Here is a 19,190-nt window from a genome sequence, read left to right on the forward strand (position 1 = left end):
CAGCAGGAGCGGGTGGCCACTTGGCCACAGGAGGGCAGCAGCGGCCCTTCCTGACCCCACCCCGAGCACCTCTTAACTTTCCCGACGCCGGTCCTCCCCTAGGGGATTGAAGGCTGGGCAGAGTCTGAGTCCACCCGGGTCGTGCTCGCCCCGCTCGCCCGGCTCCTCCGCAGTCCAGGAATTTCCCCGTGGCTCTCCTCCACCTGGAGAGGTGGACGCCCCTGGCCCCCGGCCCTCGGCCTGCGGAGGGGGCCAGCGGCTGCGGCCCTGCGCGGGGCCGGGGCGGGCCGAGCCAAGCCAAGGGCCGCCCCCGGCCGACCCTCCCCCTGCCGGTCCCGCCCTCCCCGCCGCGGCGCTGGAGGAGGGCGGGGCGGGGCCCTGGGGTCAGTCTGAGCCTCCGGCACCGGCCGCGCAGCTGGAGGCGGCGGAGCGGAAGGTACCCTGGGCCGGGGCTGCGGGCGGTGGGGCGTCTTGGGAACTCGTCCCCGGGAGAGCACTTTCCCTTCCTCGCTGGCCCGGAGATCGGGGTCCGTGCGAGGAGGGGGCTTCGGCCTGGGCGTGGACCCCGTTCCCTCCTAGCGGAGTCGGCATCCGGGCTGGGCAGTGGTCGGACCGCGTCGGCCCCTCCTCGGGCTGCAGCGAGGGGGCCCGGACCTGCCGGCAGGGGCTCTGGCCTCCTGAGGTCCGAGTCGGAGCCCCTTCCCCTCTCCTCCCAGCTTCCCGGAACCTGCCCCGCCGGGCGAGGGCGAGGGAGCCTCAACTCAGACGCCCCAGCCCCCAGGGCGGGCGGCCGCAGGGGACCTAGAGTGGGATGGAGTGGGAATTCCTCCAGGCCAGGAGGGAGGCATGGCGGGAATAGGGGCGGGATGTGACCATTGGGACCTGCCACTGTTCGGCAGGGTCTGGACGCCGCCCTAGACGGTTCCTGGAGCCCGCTTGTGTTGAGGATAAGGGAGATGGGGAAGGATCCAACTCTGTGTGTGGTGTGTGTGTGTTGTGTGTGTGTGTGTGTAGAGAGAGAGAGAGAAAATGAGAATGAGAATCCTCCTTTTTCATACTCGAACCAAGAAAGAGTATCCTGGGGTTTGGGACTGGGATCCCGAGGCCGCGTCCCGCCCTTACTCCGGTTTTAAAGTTGAGAATGCAGTATCTCCTGATATCTCCAGAACGGATTCCTTCCCTAGGTGTAGGGTGGGTCGGCAAAGTCAACCGGCCCCTCTATCATCTGGGAATTCAAGAGAGCGACTGGAGAGAGGTCTGATACATCCACACTGTCTTGTCTTGGGGAAGGCCCCAGAAGTTCCAGGCTCCATTCCAGGCCCTGTGTGGGGCTCAGTTGCCCCTCTTAAGGGGTCAGTGGGACAGTCCCTCTGGGGCTGCCTCTCATAGGGAGTTGTCCATGCCATCTTGGCCTTGGGCCTAGTGTCCTGGCCTGGCCTGGCCTGGGCTGCCTGCTGTTCCGGCCCAATCATAGCCTGGAGGGAAAGTCTTCCAATTGAGCTGGAGGCTCCAGGTCCCTTAACGCATGCCTCCACCCCGGGTTTCTGTCCTCTGCCTCCTACCACTCTAGTGCTGTCTGGATTACCCTGCTGGGGGGACAGCAGTGGCATACTCATGCCTAAGTGACTGGCTTTCACCCCAGTAGTGATTGCACTCCATCAACACTGCCCACCCCAGGTTGGGGCTACCCCAGCCCATCTTTACAAAACAGGGCAAGGTGAACTGATGGAGTGGGTGGAGGAGTTGGAAGAAATCCTAGCGTCAGTCACCAGGATAGAATTCCCAAGGAACCCTCCTTTTGGAGGATGGTTTCCATTTCTGGAGGCGATCTGCCGACAGGGTGAATGCCTTCTTGCTTGTCTTCTGGGGAATCAGAGAGAGTCCGTTTTGTGGTGGGAAGAATGTGGCCGTGTACTTTGAACTCCTGTAAATTCTCTGACTCATGTCCACAAAACCAACAGTTTTGTGAATGTGTGCGGAGGCAAGGGAAGGGCCACCCAGGATCTCTGTTGAACGGAAGAGGCCTGGGGCTGGAGTATTCGCTTCCTAAAGGGCAGTGTGAGGTGGTGGTGGGGTGTGGGGAGTAGAGGCGTTCAGTCAGCCCAGTTTGACAGGATGTGGGACTGAGAGAAGAAGCTGAGTTTGAGGCCGAGATCAGGTTACCGTCGCTTTCTTAACTGCTCCCTGCCTGGTTGGTGCTGGGACTGGCCCTCATTTGTCTCTTCTTTTGGGGCTCCTCCCAGCCCAGACTCTAGCCCCCTCCCCCTTCCCAACAGCCTTGACTTCATCTCAGCTCCAGGGCCCGCCCTCCCTTCCTGCAGCCTGGGAACTTCAGCCGGCTGGAGGTCAGTTCCCCTACCCAGGGAAGGAGGAAGTGAGGGAAGCTGCGAAGGTGTGATGAACTGTGCAGATGCTCGCCGTGTGTGCTGGGGGTGGGGGACACATGGAAGCCCGGGAAGCTGACTCCTTGCCCTGAGTCACAGGGAGAGGTGGGCAGGGCATGCGGGTGAGCTGGACTGAGGGAGGAAGGGGCTGTTCCAGAGTGGGTGGAGGTGATTCCCTGGTGGATTCTTCTCAGTCACTGTGCTGTGGTAGATGCGTGGCTCCCTACAGTGTGGTCATTGTCCCCTGCCGGGGGCTGAGTGACCCAGTGTTGCTGGCAGGCCTAGGAGGAAGGGGGGAGGAAGGCAGCCTGCCCAAACTTGAGCTGTGGGCACTGCTGGGACTGAGCCTCCTTTGTATTACTTGGGGCTTTGGGGACCGGGTGGGGTTGACCAGGGAAGCTGGCTGGCTGCTACCCCTGTCCTCTGTCTGGGTTTCCCTGCTTCTGCTCTCCTTCCTGCCGCTGAGGTGACATGTCGAAGAGGCACAGCTTTGAGTCAAACAGTCCTGCTTTGGGTGCTATCCCTGCTGCTTATAAGCCACAGCTCTGAATCTGTGTCTTAACCTCACTGAGCCTTAGTTTCCTAGTTTGTCAAAATGGAAAGTGCACCATCTACCTTCCAGGCATCTGGGGACCGAAGGAGATAATTCCTGCCAAAATGCCCGACAGAGTGCCTGGCACCTAGGGGCTCTATAACTATTCTTCCTTTACCCACCTACCACTTGGTAGCTGGTTCTGCTACTCTGGTCCTAGAGAGGGACTCCTCATTTATGACTGGACAGATGACTTGTGCTAAGGGACAATCTGTTCTAGATTGGACCTTAGAGATTATTAAACTGTAAATGCATCAAAATCCTGGTAACCAGTGAAGTCTGACTCGAAACCCTGATGTGTGAAGTAGATAGAAGCTTGCTCCCTGGACGTCCCGCATCCCTGAGCAGCTCTCTAGCTACCTGGAGTCCCCAGGTTGGCAAGTGGATTAGATTGAAACTCATGTTTTCCAGCTCCCAAGTGGGGTCATCATCCACCTCCCACCACTGTATTCTAACCTATCGAAGGAGACCAGAGATTAGGAATTTCAAGCTCTGTTGTCACACAATTGGTGTTTGGCCAGAACACGCCTGAGCAAGCCCCCTGTCCCTATGCTAGATGCCTCGGTTTCCAGGGAGGTTTGGGGGCCCTAGAGAAGTGTTTTTGGACTTAATGGCTTTTCCTCAAATCCCCAATACATCTTTCCTGGCAGCCCCACCATGGCTGCAATCCGAAAGAAGCTGGTGATCGTTGGGGATGGTGCCTGTGGGAAGACCTGCCTCCTCATCGTCTTCAGCAAGGATCAGTTTCCGGAGGTCTACGTCCCTACTGTCTTTGAGAACTATATTGCAGACATTGAGGTGGACGGCAAGCAGGTGAAGGCAGAGATGCCCTTCCCACCCCACCCTGAGACCCCGCCCCCAGTCACTGAATGACCTAGTATGTCCTTCCCCACTCCTACCCCTGTCCTTGCTTCATTCTCCCTGCTGTAACCAGTAAAAGGAAGTAAATCTGCAGTCTTAAAAAACCTGGATATACTTTCTGGTTCTCCCACAGACTGGCTCTGTAACCTGGGCCGAGTCCCTTTGCCTCTGGGTTTAAGCTCCCCCACCTGCAAAATGGGGATGATGGTAAGACCTCCCTCAAAGGGTTGTTGTGAGAATTAACCAAAATAATGGTGCTCACAGTGGCAACTCAAGGGTCAAACACGTCTTAGATTTCTTTAACAAACTGACCTAATTTATGTTGTGGGACAGCGATTAATATAATTCCTGGCGCATAGCAGGTGCTCAAATAAAGTTCAGTGAGCCCGAAGGACAGTGGTTTCAGGGGACCTTTGGGTGCAGGGTTGGGGCCCTCAGGCCAGCTACTCACTGGCCCTGTGTGTCAGGTGGAGCTGGCTCTGTGGGACACAGCAGGGCAGGAAGACTATGATCGACTGCGGCCTCTCTCCTACCCGGACACTGATGTCATCCTCATGTGCTTCTCCATCGACAGCCCCGACAGCCTGGGTGAGGGGATTGGAGGGAGGGGACTGAGAACCCCTTGGAATCAGCCAGAGGTCTCGTGCCTTGGCCTGTCTTCAGTCATCTTCAGAGGTGGGGGTGGGGATGGGGATGCAGGGGAGCACTGAGGCCCTGTTGGTCTCCTTTACTGTGGTAACTGGCCCTCTGAGGGCATACTACTGTTGAGGTTTTGAGCTCTGAAAGGGACCATCATGCTGAACGGCTTCTAAGACTGCTCTGGGAAGATGAGGGCCCCCCCAGGGGAGCTTTCTAGCTTAAGTGGAGGCACCGACACCTGTTGGGGCATGTCTACACAGAAAACATTCCTGAGAAGTGGACCCCAGAGGTGAAGCACTTCTGCCCCAACGTGCCCATCATCCTGGTGGGGAATAAGAAGGACCTGAGGCAAGACGAGCACACCAGGAGAGAGCTGGCCAAGATGAAGCAGGTAGGTACGGCTGCCAGGCTGGAGCCCCTGGGGAAGAAGGCACCCTCTGAGGGGTTGCAGATGGGCAAAGGGAACTTCTCTCCAGCTACTGCCATGTGTTAGGGGAGACGGTAATATCTCCTGGTGAGGGAGGACCCATAGGGTTGTGTCTGATGAGGTATCAGAATGAAGTGACTTGTCCAAAGTCACTTGGCATTTTTATTTATTCCAGTCAATTGTCCATTCTGTTCAGAATTGGGACTATTAAGATGATTAAGAAAATCTACCCTTGGGGAGACAGCTTATGTTTCACTTGGGTTACCCAGGCTGTGCCATCAGAGTGCCCCTGGGGGAGGTGTAGGGATGTGGATGGGGGAATGAGGGCAGGTACTGTGTAAGTGGCTGGAAGAAGGGATGAGAGAGCTGGCTTATTCAGGGACCTGTAAGTGGCTCTCTAACCAGAGGACTAGAGTTTATTAGAGAAAGCTGTCAGGATAAGAAATGCAAAGATAATTATGGCAAAGTTTCAAACTGGGGAGATGTTAGGTCTGTGTGTTAGAAAAATAATTCTGACTGGAAGAGAGTGAGGATGGAAGCAGAGCAGTCAGGAGGTGGGAGGCGCTCATTCAGGCAAGAGAACCGGGGGCTGTGTGTGGGAGGAGGTGGGGCTGCACGGGAATGGAGGGAGTAGACTGGAGGGATTTTGGGATCCCTGGCCACAAAGCTGCCCAGGGTAGCTGGGGCCTGGGTGCTTTCTGGGTCAGGGCTGGAGGAGGAGGCATTTGTTCCAGCTGCTACACTTATGGGTGAGGCAGGAGAGGTTCATGTAGTCACCAGCTTCCTTTGACCCCTCATCTTCTGTCTTCTCAGGAGCCCGTTCGGTCTGAGGAAGGCCGGGACATGGCGAACCGGATCAGTGCCTTTGGCTACCTTGAGTGCTCAGCCAAGACCAAGGAGGGAGTGCGGGAGGTGTTTGAGATGGCCACTCGGGCTGGCCTCCAGGTCCGCAAGAACAAGCGTCGGAGGGGCTGTCCCATTCTCTGAGATCCCCAAGGCCTTTCCTACATGCCCCCTCCCTTCACAGGGGCACAGAAATTATCCCCCTACAACCCCAGCCTCCTGAGGGCTCCATGCTGAAGGCTCCCATTTTCAGTTCCCTCCTGCCCAGGACTGCATTGTTTCCTAGCCCGGAGGTGGTGGCACGGGCCCTCCCTCCCAGTGCTCTGGGAGCCAGGCCTATGCCCTGCCCTTCCTCAGGGCCCCTGGGGCTCTTGCCCCCTTTGACCTTCCCCAAAGGATGGTCACACACCAGCACTTTATACACTTCTGGCTCACAGGAAAGTGTCTGCGGTAGGGGACCCAGAGTCCCAGGCCCCTGGAGTTGTTTTCGGCAGAGGCCTTGTCTCTCACTGCATTTGGTCGGGGGGGCATGAATAAAGGCTACAGGCTCCAACATGTGTTGCAGCTTTCAGTCTTTCCTTCTGGATGCTTGGTTGTCCCATCTCTTTTCATGTCCAAGTTGCTTGCCAGCCTGGCCCCCTGTCTACAAAGCAGGCCAGTGGCCAGCAGGGTGGAGTCTTAGAGCAAAGGATGAGGTCATGCCTGGCTCTGGGCCAAGGAGGCGGGTGAAGGGAGTGGTCTGTAGCAGGGGGCTAAACTTAGAAACCTGTGGGTGGCTTCCCTGCCACCTCCCACTGGATTTCCTCCCCGCCCCGAGTGTGGGGGCTGGGTTCCTCTCCAGCTGGGAGGGGGTGTGACCCTGAGCAGGGCTGAAAGTCCCACCCTTCCCTACTGGGTCAGCTTCAGGGCTCAGGAAGCTGGGGCCAAGCAGAGGAGACATTATCAAGGCTTTTGCATAGAACAAGATTTTGTTTTCAGAGTTTTCTTCCTCCCCCTTCCCCCAATTGTTAGCAGCTTGATGTGTCATTCTCCCCAACAGGGGAGGGGGTGGAATGGCTTGGGTTGTAAACTCCCTCCCCCAGCCTTCCTGTCCCTTGGAGGGGCAGCTCAGCTGGGTTCTGGTTCAGGGTCAGGCAGGCAGTTAAGGCTTGGCTGGTGCAAGAAGGCTGGGTGCTGTGTCTTCAGAGCTCATTCCTCCACTCTGGCTCCACTTGCAGAGACAGGCCCCCTTCACCCTCCCGCTCCTGGGGGAGGTAGTCATGACTATGGGGCCCTGGAAAGAAAGAAAGTACACTTTGTCTTCCTTACCACCTCCTCTGGCACTGTCCCCAACCTGGCCCACCCTGGCCCAGCCATACCTGAGGTAGAGGGGCTGAGCTTGCTCAGACCTTGCAGTAAATTCTGTCCCTGTTGCAGGTCCAGTTTGGCAGGGAAGGGACACCCGGTATACCCTCCATTTTCTTTACAGAACTCCAGGAATCTGTGGGGTACAGAGGAGTGCCAGCAGAGACTGGAGGCTAAGCCACGGTCCTGTCCCATCTGAGCTGTACTTGCTCAACCTCTGGATGTCATTTAACTTATCAATACAATAGGGATGCTGTGAAAATGGACACATCTGAGGATTAACTGAGCGATAAGCAAGCGCTTAAAAAAGATCCACCTGCCCTAGGCAGGGGCTGTGGCCACTAAGAGGGAGAATGGGGTGGGAATGCTCACACTTTCCAGTCAGGGTCATGGCCCAGGAGAAGGGGGTTCCCCACGATGATGAGCAGGGCCTTGGCCCGGGTCACAGCTACATTGAACCTCTGGAAGGAAGAAGTGGTGTGGTCATGGGAGGGAAGAGCCCCGAGGATGAAAGAATTCCTGCCACCCTGACCAGCCCTCAAACCTTGGGGTTCTTAAGGAAACCCAGATTAAAGTCCAGATCCAGCTGCACAAAGCTCTGGCTGCTTCGCACGGTGGAGATGAGGATGACGCTTCGTTCTTGGCCTTGGAATTCTTCCACTGAACCCACCTAGTGGGGAAAGAGGCAGGGCCTGAGACCGGCCAGGGGTGTCAAAGGGGTGCCCTACCCCAGGGAGCTTGCCTTCCAAGGAGGGTACAGAGAGGTCACTGGGCAATTGTAGATCAGTGGAGTGAACCAGTGCTGCGACACGGCCCAGAGAAAGGGGACGGGAGGTAGGCTGTGGAAGCTGAAACCTTAAGGGTGAATCCTGCTGAGGGCTGGGGCCTGCAAAGTGTTCTAAGGAAAGAAAACAGCATTGCAAAGAACACGGGAACTCAGAGCAGTGACTTTCAAACTGAAAATAATCACTAAGTATCTGTTAAGAATATACAACCCTGGGCCCTAACCCAGACCCCCAATCAGAATTTCCAAGAGCGAGGACTCTAAATCTTAGAGCAGTGTTTTCAACCCTGGCTGCACATTAGAATCACCTGAGAAGCTGTAAAAACTACCAGTGCCCTGGCTCTGCCCCATAGCTGTATGAGCTGGTGGGCGGGGCCCTGGCACGGGAGTATTAAAAGCTCTCCAGGTGATTGTTATCTGCAGCCAGTGTTGCGATCAGAACCTTAAGAGAGAGAGGCTACTGGGGGTGGGGGTGGCAGCATCACATGACAGGCCATGGAATTTGGACTTTATCCTTAGGGCAGAGGCCTCAAACCTGCCTGAGTCTAAGAATGACAGGAGGTGTTTGTTAAACATGCAGGCTTCCTGATCCCATCCCAGACCCTTAAGTTGGAATCTCCAGGAGTGAGAGGCTTGGGGAGAGCTCGAGCTCTATTCAAGGCAGCAGGGGTGGGACAGGGACGTGGGCTGGACTGGAGTGGAAGCTTGAGGAAGTCTCTGGAAGTGGGCAAGTGGGGGCACACGGAAGACAGGGAGTGAGTGTGGAACAGCGTGTCACCTTCAAGTCCTTGATGTCATCCAGTCCTCGAAGCTCCCTGTCAAGTTTGGTGATGCAGTAACGGATTTTCTCCACCTGGAAGGAGGGGACAGGTGCCTTTCTCTCGTGCCATTAACCTAATGCAAGAGGAAGCCTGGCAGGAGGCCAGGGAGCTGGGGAACAAAGGGAGGCGGCAGCTGACCTCGGTGCTCTTCTGAGATGTGGAGCCAGCAAGAGGCCTAAGCTCCCGGAGCCTCTGCCTAGTGGTCTGGATATTAAGGAGGTACCATCTGGGGGAGGGGCCCCACCCTTGCTGGTAACTGAGGACCTGACCTGTTTCCGGTATGGGGAGATGACGCCCACGCTTCGAGGGCTCAGGCGGGCTTTGCCCTTCTTGGAGGAGGGGGCCAGGAGCAGCTTCAGGTAAGAAGTCACTGTGGCAGCCTCTTCAGGGTTGAAGAAGGATGGGCTGTTGCCTTCACGCTCATCTTTGCCCATTACGCCGTGAAAGATGATGGGAAAGCCCTGGACATGGGGTCAGGGGAAACCGTCAGCCAGACCACCCTCCCTCTATTCCCTCCCTTCCCAAACCCTTCCAGAGAGTGAGAGATCCCAGGCCAAGGTGACAAAGGGAGGGGCTGCACCTTCAGTGGGAGGGAAGTCAGGGTACAGGGGTGGGGCCTGCCCTGCTCAGCCTCACCTGTCGAGGTAGGCCCGCCCAGCGGCAGAAGCGTTCTCGATCCACGACATCAGCACAGGCCTGCAGCTCCCCTTCATAATAGAGCTGGTTAGGAATGTCCAGGATGGTGGGATGAGACCTGGGAGGCCGGAGGAGGAAAAGCAAGACCAAGGGTCAGATTCCTTCTGCCCTACAGGGGCTCCGCTCGACCCACTCTGGGCCCACACACATTAGCCTGCTACCCCCCTAGCTCCCTGGATAGCAGGACACTCATCCATAATATCTGCTGCCAGGCACTGTAAACCACAGAAAGCAGAACCAAATATGGTTCCAGAGAGCATCTAGTCCAGGGACTCCACAGATGCATGACATTTAAAACTAAAAAATTAGGGGCCCATTTTCAGGTTTCAAATTTACCAAGGACAGTATAAACCAAATTCTCCTTGACTATCGCGTTATTTGATGAGAACATGTGTTAAATCAAAAAATATAAGTAGTGATGACACAATAACATTTATTGAGCTCTTAGTGACAGCATAAAACTCATCTAAGCATTTTAGATGGCTGAACTCATTCACTAAAAGTATACAGCTCTTTAATTTGAATAACAATAGGTTTATGAAAAAACTGTATCTTCCCTATTTTTCTTTCTTTTTTTTGAGATGGAGTCTCGCTCTGTCACCCAGGCTAGACTGAAGTAGCGCGATCTCAGCTCACTGCAACCTCTGCCTCCCAGGTACAAGCGATTATCCTGCCTCAGCCTCCCAAGTAACTGGAATTACAGGTGCCTGTCACTATGCCTGGTTAATTTTTGTATTTTTAGTAGAGATGGGGTTTCACCATGTTGGACAGGCTGGTCTCAAACCCCTGACCTCAAGTGATCAGGGGTGGGAGCCTGACCTACCTTGGCCTCCCAAAGTTCTGGGATTACAACCATGAGCCACTATGCCCGGCCTCCTCCCTATTTTTCTTATCTCTCCTTGGATTGCCTGAAAACTTCATCTGGGACTGGTACCAGACACACCCTAGCCTCTAGGAACCACTGACCACCCCAAGATGCAGATAAGCTGACTGGTGTAGTGTGAAACCACTGGCTAAGTCATGCAGACAACAAGCAGCAGTGCTGGGGCTAGAAAAACCTCCTACCTTCCGGTTTAGTCTTTCTGCATCACACAACCTCTGAGCAACAGGACTGCAAGCCAGACTCTCCAGCGGGGGCTGCATGCAGGATGTGAAGGCATAGGATATGGCAGGGGAGGCAAGGGCGTGCGAATACCTGTAGTTGCGGAGCAGCTTGGTTATGAACTGGGGGTCATAGCCATCAGGGCCCTTCTTGTACAGGGAGTTGTAGGTGAGCAGCCGCTCCAGCAGTGAGTATCCCAGTCCATGCTTCTGGGTCAGTGGGGAACGCAGCACAGGCCCCAGCTGCCGAGGGTCTCCTGCCAGCACCAGCTGCCCTCCTGGATCGCCTGTTTCCTTTACTTCCATCAGCCCTGGGAAGCAGAAGAGGTATGGGAAGAAAGGTAAGTGGTGCAACCTCTCTGACCCACACAGGGTGTATACCTGCAGCCCCACCTGAGTCCCTCACCTGCTATAGCTACCAGACTCTCAGGCTCCATGCAGTGGCCAGCCTCATCGATGAAGATGTGTGTGAAGTGATCAATGGGAAACTGGGCCGAGACCAACCTGGGAGGTGTCAGGCCAGGCAGGGGTCATATCCAGGCACCCAACTACCAAACCTGAATGCTTTCCCAGGCTGGCTCCTCACCACCCGCCACCCCACCCCAGAAACCATTCTTCCCCATTTCCGCAACCCGTTACCCCTTTAATTACACTTACGATTCAGAGACACACTCACACACACTCCCCACCTGCCGGCAGTGATGAGGGTGGTAATTAAGACCCGGTATTCCTGCAGCTTCTTCTTGGCGGGAAATACATACTCCCCCTTCTTTGCGTCCCAGTTGCAGCAGGGCTGTGGATTGTGAAGGGACCAGGGGAATCAGCTTGGCTCCACTCATTCCCACCGTGATTCTGGCTGTGAGCCCCCCAAACAATTATTTTTATTTTTTTTTATTGAGACGGAGTCTCGCTCTGTCGCCCAGGCTGGAGTGCCGTCTGTGATCTTGGCCCACTGCAACCTCCACCGCCTAGGTTCAAACAATTCTCGTGCCTCAGCCTCCCGAGTAGCTGGGGCTACAGGCACGTGCCACCATACTCAGCTGATTTTTTTTTGTATTTTTAGTAGAGACAGGATTTTGCCATGTTGGCCAGGCTGGTCTCAAACTCCTGACCTCAGGTAATCCATCGACTTTGCCCCCCAAAGTGCTGGGATTACAAGTGTAAGCCACTGCACCCAGCCCCCCAAACGCTTTATCCACCCCCCTCACTTACAGACAAACTGAGGCCCAGGGAGGGGTCCTGACCAACCCAAGGTCACATAGCAAGTATCAGAATCCAGGTCTCCTAGCTTCCTCGCCTCAGTGTCTGCCCTGAAAGCCTCCCCGGCATTTGCCATTCTTTGGCCCTCTGTACTTCCCTAGTACCTTGATGTCCTCAGGTACCATGCGGATGTCCCTGCTGGGGGCCAGGAGGCGGTAGATGGAGCTAGGAAGGTGGACCCGGAGCCTTTGACAGAGGAGGTCAGCCCCTGAGTTGGATGGAGCGCAGGCCAGGATGTGGGCTTTGGGCAAGTGCTTCACCACCTGAGATGCAGATAAGCACAGTGTGGGAGGCAGGTTCCTGAGACTCAGCTGTACTCAGGCTGGGGCAGGGCAAGCCTATGATGACTGAAATGTGAATGGTGACTCCAAGAGTTATGCAGTGCCCTACCCGTACAACAGTGCTCCACAGCCACATTTACCCTAATTTCCTACTTCCCCAATCCCCACCGTTTTTCTTTTGAGACAGAGTCTCACTCTGTCACCCAGGATGGAGTGCAGTGGCACGATCGCACTGCAGCCTCAAGTGCCCAGCTATTTTTCATATTTTTCATAGAGATAGGGTCTTGCAATATTGTCCAGGCTGGTCTTGAACTCCCTGGGCTAGTCTTCCCCAAGTGCTGAGATTACAGGCATGAGCCACTGCACCCGGCCCCTACTGTCTTTCTGATGGCTGCTCAGAAGCAGGAGCATTTCGGGAGTGGCAAGGAACTAGAATCTGGGGACAACTGCTTGGTGCTGAGGGAGTCAGAGTGCAGGCCCCAGGTTTGTGCTCAGACCCCACCTGCTTAATGGCCTCCACTAACGTGACGGTCTTGCCGGTGCCTGGAGGCCCAAAGATGATGTAGGGGGCTGGACGGGTGGTGCCCATAACAATGTGCCTCATGGCCTGCAGCTGCTCTGGGTTTGACTCCAGACTCCGGTCATACAGCCTGGCAGAGGGACCAGGAATGTGAACTTGAAGTCATCCAGTGACCCAGAGGCCTCCCTGACTCCATCCCCTGTGCCCACACTCCAAGTGGCTCCAGAAGCTCCCTGCCCACAGTCTCACTTGAGTTTCACATCTGAGGGCAGCAGCGGGACGTCCCGAGGTGCCACAGGAAAGAGCATGGGCCACAGCAGCCAGCGTCCCGTCAGCTCCAGGGCACGGTGCTGGACTCGCAGCGGCTGGCGGTTGAAGGTAAAGTTCACCTTGAAGGTCAGCCCATCCACAAAGCGGCTCAGGAGGCTTTGGGCAGAGAGAGGGGGTAAGAGTTTGTTGGGGCAGGGGAGGTGGGCAATAAAGGGCCAGAACTTTCTCCACCAACCAATGTCCCAACCCCTTTTTCCAAGACCTCAATGCAAGTTCTCTAGAAGAGGAAGCTGCCGTAGCATCTCAGGATACCCCTGAGGAAAGTTTCCTGCTCTGCCCCTGGGGTCTCATTTATCTCCGGGAGAAACACTCCTCCTCCCCTGGGGTCAGAAGTCTGTAGACCCTTCCAGCAGCTCAGGGTTCCCCCAACACCCACCTCATGGAAAAGCTCAGCTTGACACGGTCCAGTTCCACCTTGTGCACAAAGCCCTTATATGTGATGGGGTCCTCCTGGTGTGTCTCCGAGGACAAAAGGGCAAACAGGTGGTCGCCCCGTAGCACTGAGGGGCGGCTCTCAGTCACTCCAGGAACCTATGGGGTGTGAACGCAAGCAAGCTTCTGTCCCAGGGATGGACGCTGGAGGGCTCAGCCCCTAGGTTCCCCAGACCTTTAAGGGACAAGGACTGAGACTGGCCTTCTAACCTAAGACTCAGGGAGTTATGCTATCCCTGCACCCCTCTTTCCTTTCATACCAGCAGGAGTCAGGGGAAGAGGAAGAAGACAAATCCTCTGAAGCTGCCCAGAGATGCCGAGCCCAGGAACCCGGAGCCTCCAGTGCAGCTGCCCTCTTGGCTAGCTCAGTTCCTGCTATGCCTGTAAAAATCCTGTTCATCAGTTAATCGGGTTGCTAAAAAAAAATTAAAAAACAAACAAACAAACGGACCAGGAATGGTGGCTCACGCCTGTAATCCCAGCACTTTGGGAGGCTGAGGCAGGCGGATCACTTGAGTCCAGGTGTTGCGAGATCAGCCTGACCAATGTGGCAAAACCCCATCTCTACAAAAAATACAAAAATTAGCCGGGCGTAGTGGGGCATGTCTGTGGTCCCAGCTACTTGGGAGGATCACTTGAGCCCGGGAAGTGGGGATTAAAGTGAGCCAAGATCATGCCATTGTACTCCAGCCTGAGCACGAGGGTGAGACCCTGTCTCAAAACAAAAACAACAACAAAAAACTTGTTCAAAACTCACTTCCTGCAATAATCTTTCCTTGACCAAACTCACCCTCTAATTCCCACCTGCACTTGTGTGTAGAAATCCATTCTCGTGTGTAATTTTGGGCTTATATGCACACATTCAAAATCCAAGAGCTAGAAAGAGCTCTAAGAATTATCCAGTCCAGCTCTGTGCTTTTCAGATAAGGGAACTAAGGCTTAGAGAAAGCCAGGAACTTACCCAAGGCGGTAGCAAAGCCTGGACTAGAACCCAGATCTTCCCCATTCCCCTGCTCCAACACGTCTTTGGGCACAGGATGCCCACCCTGCTTCTTGTGGAGCCCTGGGAACCACTTCAACCTTCCTCTTGTTCTGCCCTGCTGTCAGGAACAGTTCTGCCCACAGCCTCTAGCTTGGCTGGCTTGAGTCCACCCTCCTCACACTCAATCTGAGCCCTGACCTCCAGTGTGAGTAGCCTGGGGTTCTGGTCCACAGGGTCCCAGGTCATGGGCACCGACTCCAGGTCATAGTGCCGGATATCATGCTCCATCTGCAGCTCCTCCAGGTGCAGCAGCAGCCGCAGCTTCACCTCATAGTTCCTCCACTTCAGGGCTGTCTCCAGCTGGGCCCTGGAAATGATGGTTGGGAGGGGTGAGTGGGGGCAGGAACGGGATGGGCCAGACAACCCCTATGCCCAGGAGTATCCACCTTCTCCCACCTGAAGCTCTGGAACTAAGCGTCAAAAAGCAGAGAAGACTAGAGGGATACAGAAGTGGATGAGAGTCAGAGCCCTGAAGAAGGAAACCTTGGCTCTTGCTTCCTTGGATGCCCCTGCCCCCACCTCACCCGACTTGGCATTTGCATGGTGGCTCTTATGGCCAGAACATTCTCCCCCAATCCTCTCATGACTCCCACCCTCACCTCATTCAAATGTCCTTCTCTGTTCAAACATCACTACCTCAAACAGGCCAGGACTAACTGGCCCTCTGCAAAGCAGCACCAACCCATTCCCTAACCCTGCTTTCGTTTCAGTATAGTTCTGTTCATCTTTTTTAGAGACAAGATCTTGCTCTGTCACCCATGCTGGAGTGCAGTGGCATGATCTGGGCTCACTCACTGTGTCCTCGACCTCCTGGGCTCAAGGAATTCTCCCACCTCAGCCTCACAAGTAGCTGGGACTACAGACATGTGCCACCACACTTGGCTAATTAAAGTTTTTTTTTTTGTAGAGACAGAATCTCACTATGTTGCCCCAGGCTGGTCTTGAACTCTTGGGCTTAAATGATCCACCTGCCTCGGCCTCCCAAAGTGCTGAGATTACAGGCATGAGCCACTTACACCTGACCTGTTTAGTTCCTCATAGCACTCATCACTCCATGAAATTGTAACAAAAATGCTCATTGTCCCCCATTAAAATGAGCCAGGCCTTCATCTGACTGGTTCACCTTGAATGGTGCTTGGTGTATGGTGCGTGCTCAGTAAAGGAATGAATGAATACAGCCTGGGAGACTGAGGACAGAGGTGCCAGGGCAATGCAAAGAAGCCAGTAGGGAAAAGACAGGGGAGAGAGTGGGGTGCAGAGGGGTGGGACTTACTTGATCTCTGCGATCTCCTTAGGGGCAGTGAAGATACTTGTTCCCTGAAGAAGCATGGGGAGCAGTTGCCTGAGGCGGGGAGGTGGGTAGTATGTCCCCAGCGCCATACTTAACTCCAGGTCATAGCCCTTAGCCCTGCAGAATCGAGGGAAGAAAACACAGAAAACCCCTCACCCTCCAAGACTCTGAGAACGCCCCTCTGGGGTGGATGCACAAAGCCCTCTTGCAATCCTACTGCTGAAAGGAAGTCAGCAGCCTCGCTCCAAGGTTGGACTATTCTCATTTTTGGAACATGCGATGGACTTGGAAACCTTTAAAACTATTATATCAGTAATAAATGTTCATTAGAGAAAAAATTCAGGTAATAGGTAATAAGTAAATATCATTCTTACCATCCAGGAATAACCAATGTTAACTACTAGACTTTTTTCCCTGTAAATTTCTGTTATACATATATAGTCAACAAAAAGAGCACAATGGTCTGTGAAGGTCCTATTACATAGTTTGCTTTTTTCTTTTTTGAGTCCCACTCTGTTGCCCAGGCTGGAGTGCAATGGCGTGATCTCGGCTCACTGCAACCACCGCCTCCCAGGTTCAAGCAATTCTCCTGCCTCAGCTCCTGAGTAGAGTAGCTGGGACTACAGGCATGCGCCACCACACCCGGCTAATTTTTTTGTATTTTTAGTAGAAATGGGATTTCACCATGTTGGCCAGGCTGATCTCGAACTCTTGACCTCAAGGGATCTGCCCGCCTCAGCCTCCCAAAATACTGGGATTACAGTTGTGAGCCACCACATCCGGCTAGTTTGCTTTTATAACTCAGTATTTTGTGAACATCTAGCAAAAACAAAAAGAGATGTCTACACATATCCTACGCTTCCATCCATATGAAGTATCCAGCACAGAGAAATCTATGGAGACAGGAAGTAGATGAGCAGTTTCTTAGGGCTGAACAAAGTGGTGGAGGATAAAAGGGTGATAGCTTTTTGGGATAATGAAATGTTCTAAAACCGATGGTGGTGATGGTGTCACATATTTGTGAATATACTAAAAAAATTACTGAATTGTGTAATTTAAATGGGTGAATCATATGGTATGTGAATTATCTTAATACAGCTGTTTAAAAAAACAGAGATGTTGGCTGGGCATGGTGGCTCACCCCTGTAATCCCAGCATTTTGGGAGGCTGAGGCTGGCGGATCAGTTGAGGTCAGGAGTTCGAGACCAGCCTGGGCAACATGGTGAAACCCCCATCTCTACTAAAAATACAAAAATTAGCCAGCTGTCTTAGTGGGCGCCTGTAATCCCAGCTACTCAGGAGGCTGAGGCAGGAGAATTGCTTGAGCCCAGGAGGCGGAGGTTGCAGTGAGCTGAGATCACACCACTGCACTCCAGCCTGGGCGACAGAGCAAGACTCCATCTCAAAACAAAAACAAAACAAAACAGAGATGTCTACAATGATCTGCCTGATAATCCATCACACAGGGACAATGCCTAAAACTGTTTTCACTCTGTCCTCAGATCTGCAGTTCATCTGCAACTTTCTTCCTTGACAGAAAAATTCTCTGAGACCCAGAAGAGTGAAGAGCCTGCAGGAAAAGGGCTCTGGCTCCCAGCTCTGTGCTCCTCCCAAAGCCCTAGCCCATGTGATTGAGATACGAGCCCAGCCAGGGCTGAGTTGGAGGGAAGAGTTACCGGTCAGGTCTCTCTCCTTCCTCTATCCGATTGGTCACCACAGGGTTTCCAGTGATCCGGGTCCGCTTGAAGGGAGTCATGGGCTTCAGCTGTGCAGCCAGGGGGCTGTGGGCGACGGCAGCCAAGAAGCGGGCAATGTAGAATGTGCCGGCTCCTTCTGAACCCGACTCCCCAGGTCCCAGCAGCTCCCAGAGCACTGTGGCTGGGAAGTAGCCCACAAAGCTGGTCTTACAATGGACATGGAGTTCATAGCATTCACCTGGAGGAGGATGGATGAGTGAATGGGGGTAGGGTAGGGACCCTCCTACCCATATCCTTATCCCGGACACTCCCCCAGGAAGCCCCATCCCAAGGCAAGAGTCCCATGGACAGTGACAGTGTGCTTCCCAAAGCATGAGCACTGCCTGGGACAAGCCCCTGTCCACCAGCTCTTTCCTTTGGAAACTCACTCACCGGGGCCCAGTGGACAGGGCAACTCCTGGTCTTCATTGTAGAAAGCAAACTGGGGTGTCCGGCAGAGTGGGAAGAGGTGAGTGAGGGTAACAGACTGGGTTCCGCCATTCCGAAGCCTCAGGGTCAGCACCTCTTTGCGGTTCAAATCCAGGCGGATAAGGAGCTGCCCATCTCGGGCTTCATGGGGCCCCTGGACTTCCACATCCACACCATGTTTCCCATGAAGATACTCAGCCCTGGGGAGAAGGGGAGTCAAGGGGGGGCTGGGGTGGGAGCGGTCTGACTGGGGAGTTACCCTGGGGAAAGCTTTAGGCTTGGGAGGCAGGCAAAGTGCCAGCTGTGCTTAGGAAACTCACCCCCTCCAGCAGACCAGTTCCCTACCCTTCCCCCATTCCCTGAAGGAGGGGGACTTATTCCCACTTGTGTAACCCACTCTTTCCTCACACAGACAGCCCCCTTCCCTCACACCCTGCAGGCCTCCCCGTACACACAACATGCAACACACACACACACCTGTCATAAAAGATCTTGGCTAGCAGTGACTTGTGGTGTTTGCTGATATCTGACCCCAGCTTCATTCTCCTCTTTTCTGGGAACCGCCCGTCGGCCCAGCGGTCTAGTCTGAAGAACCTGACCCGAGTCTTGGTGACGTAGGCCAGATTTGCAATCTTCATTCCATACAGCATGGAGGAGAAGCCAGGGGCGGGGGTCCCAAAGCTGCCAGAAGCAGAGGAGACTGGGAAGTGAGGGAAGGCAGGGCTCGCGGGAGGCAGGGCGGCGGGTGGGGAAGGGCATCGGAGGGTCACTCTGTGCTGGACACACCAGCCCTGCTGTGGAGCAGGATGGGGCCCAGAGACAGAGAGACTCAGGCTGGGGATCGGAGGAATGTTTAATGTTTTCAGGGAAGGCAATGGGACTTCCCAAGGCGAAATACAGTTGTTTTAAACAGTGGGTTCTGGATTGTTGGTTTATGAGGGGAAAAGCCCAATCACAGGCTGCTGACTGGAAGGACTGAGGGAAGACAGAGAAAGACATAAAGTTCTTTTTTTGGGGGAAACTGTTTGGGACAGAAAAGAAAATACAAACAACCCAGAAGAAAGAGCTGAGGCTAAGGGGAAGCGGAATGATTTGACTCAGAGGGGTGGATGTGGGGTCCAGCCTGTTGGTGAGGAGAGAAGGGATCAGAGACAGTACAGATGTCCAAGTGTGTGGGCAAGGTGGCTGATCAGACAGCAGTTTCCACCCGAAGTCATAGGGTGCAGGTGGAACCCAAGCAGGAAGGGAAAGGATCCTTCTCCAGAGATCAAATAGCCTGGCTTTGTGCCTAGAGAAGGTGAAGACAGGGAAAACTGGTCAGAAGGACAACAACCTCAAGGCTCAGTGCCTGGAGTTCAGTTCAGTCAATTCAACAAA

General features: G+C 54.4%; 2 protein-coding genes across 10 annotated transcripts in view; one reads left to right on the top strand and one right to left on the bottom strand.

The window, feature by feature from the left end:
• The first annotated feature begins 100 nt into the window (after positions 1–100).
• Positions 101–6,304, top strand: RHOC (ras homolog family member C). 2 transcript variants are annotated; one of them, XM_032154999.2, is made up of 6 exons: positions 353–436; positions 2,277–2,345; positions 3,627–3,789; positions 4,305–4,425; positions 4,737–4,867; positions 5,717–6,304. In XM_032154999.2, exons 3-6 carry the CDS (start codon positions 3,634–3,636, stop codon positions 5,888–5,890), a joined length of 582 nt encoding a protein of 193 aa, XP_032010890.1. In that variant the 5' UTR covers positions 353–436; positions 2,277–2,345; positions 3,627–3,633; the 3' UTR covers positions 5,891–6,304. The 2 variants fall into 2 exon arrangements, with proteins under 2 accessions (XP_032010891.1, XP_032010890.1); XM_032155000.2 differs by lacking the exon at positions 2,277–2,345 and having other exon boundaries at positions 101–436.
• Positions 5,043–19,190, bottom strand: part of MOV10 (Mov10 RISC complex RNA helicase) — a 27,690-nt gene continuing 13,542 nt past the window's right edge. For 4 of the 8 annotated variants that reach the window (XM_032154977.2, XM_032154976.2, XM_032154975.2 and 1 more), the window contains exons 3-21: positions 18,291–18,494; positions 17,778–18,013; positions 17,325–17,583; positions 15,631–15,765; positions 14,496–14,664; positions 13,260–13,414; positions 12,803–12,979; positions 12,536–12,683; positions 11,857–12,015; positions 11,182–11,285; positions 10,899–10,996; positions 10,587–10,803; positions 9,332–9,449; positions 8,965–9,156; positions 8,653–8,727; positions 7,635–7,760; positions 7,463–7,551; positions 7,105–7,226; positions 5,043–7,019 (exon numbers count right to left, since the gene is read on the bottom strand). In XM_032154977.2, the coding sequence (XP_032010868.2) occupies positions 6,928–7,019; positions 7,105–7,226; positions 7,463–7,551; positions 7,635–7,760; positions 8,653–8,727; positions 8,965–9,156; positions 9,332–9,449; positions 10,587–10,803; positions 10,899–10,996; positions 11,182–11,285; positions 11,857–12,015; positions 12,536–12,683; positions 12,803–12,979; positions 13,260–13,414; positions 14,496–14,664; positions 15,631–15,765; positions 17,325–17,583; positions 17,778–18,013; positions 18,291–18,494 (2,875 nt within the window). In that variant the 3' untranslated portion in view covers positions 5,043–6,927. Of the gene's footprint in view, positions 7,020–7,104; positions 7,227–7,462; positions 7,552–7,634; positions 7,989–8,652; positions 8,728–8,964; positions 9,157–9,331; positions 9,450–10,586; positions 10,804–10,898; positions 10,997–11,181; positions 11,286–11,856; positions 12,016–12,535; positions 12,684–12,802; positions 12,980–13,259; positions 13,415–14,495; positions 14,665–15,630; positions 15,766–17,324; positions 17,584–17,777; positions 18,014–18,290; positions 19,102–19,190 lie in introns of those variants that run through there. The other 4 variants (XM_032154979.2, XM_058439451.1, XM_032154983.2 and 1 more) reach the window with 2 other exon arrangements.

The sequence above is a fragment of the Hylobates moloch genome, unplaced genomic scaffold (genome assembly GCF_009828535.3).
Source record: "Hylobates moloch isolate HMO894 unplaced genomic scaffold, HMol_V3 SCAFFOLD_5, whole genome shotgun sequence".
NCBI classification, from domain to species: Eukaryota; Metazoa; Chordata; class Mammalia; order Primates; family Hylobatidae; genus Hylobates; species Hylobates moloch.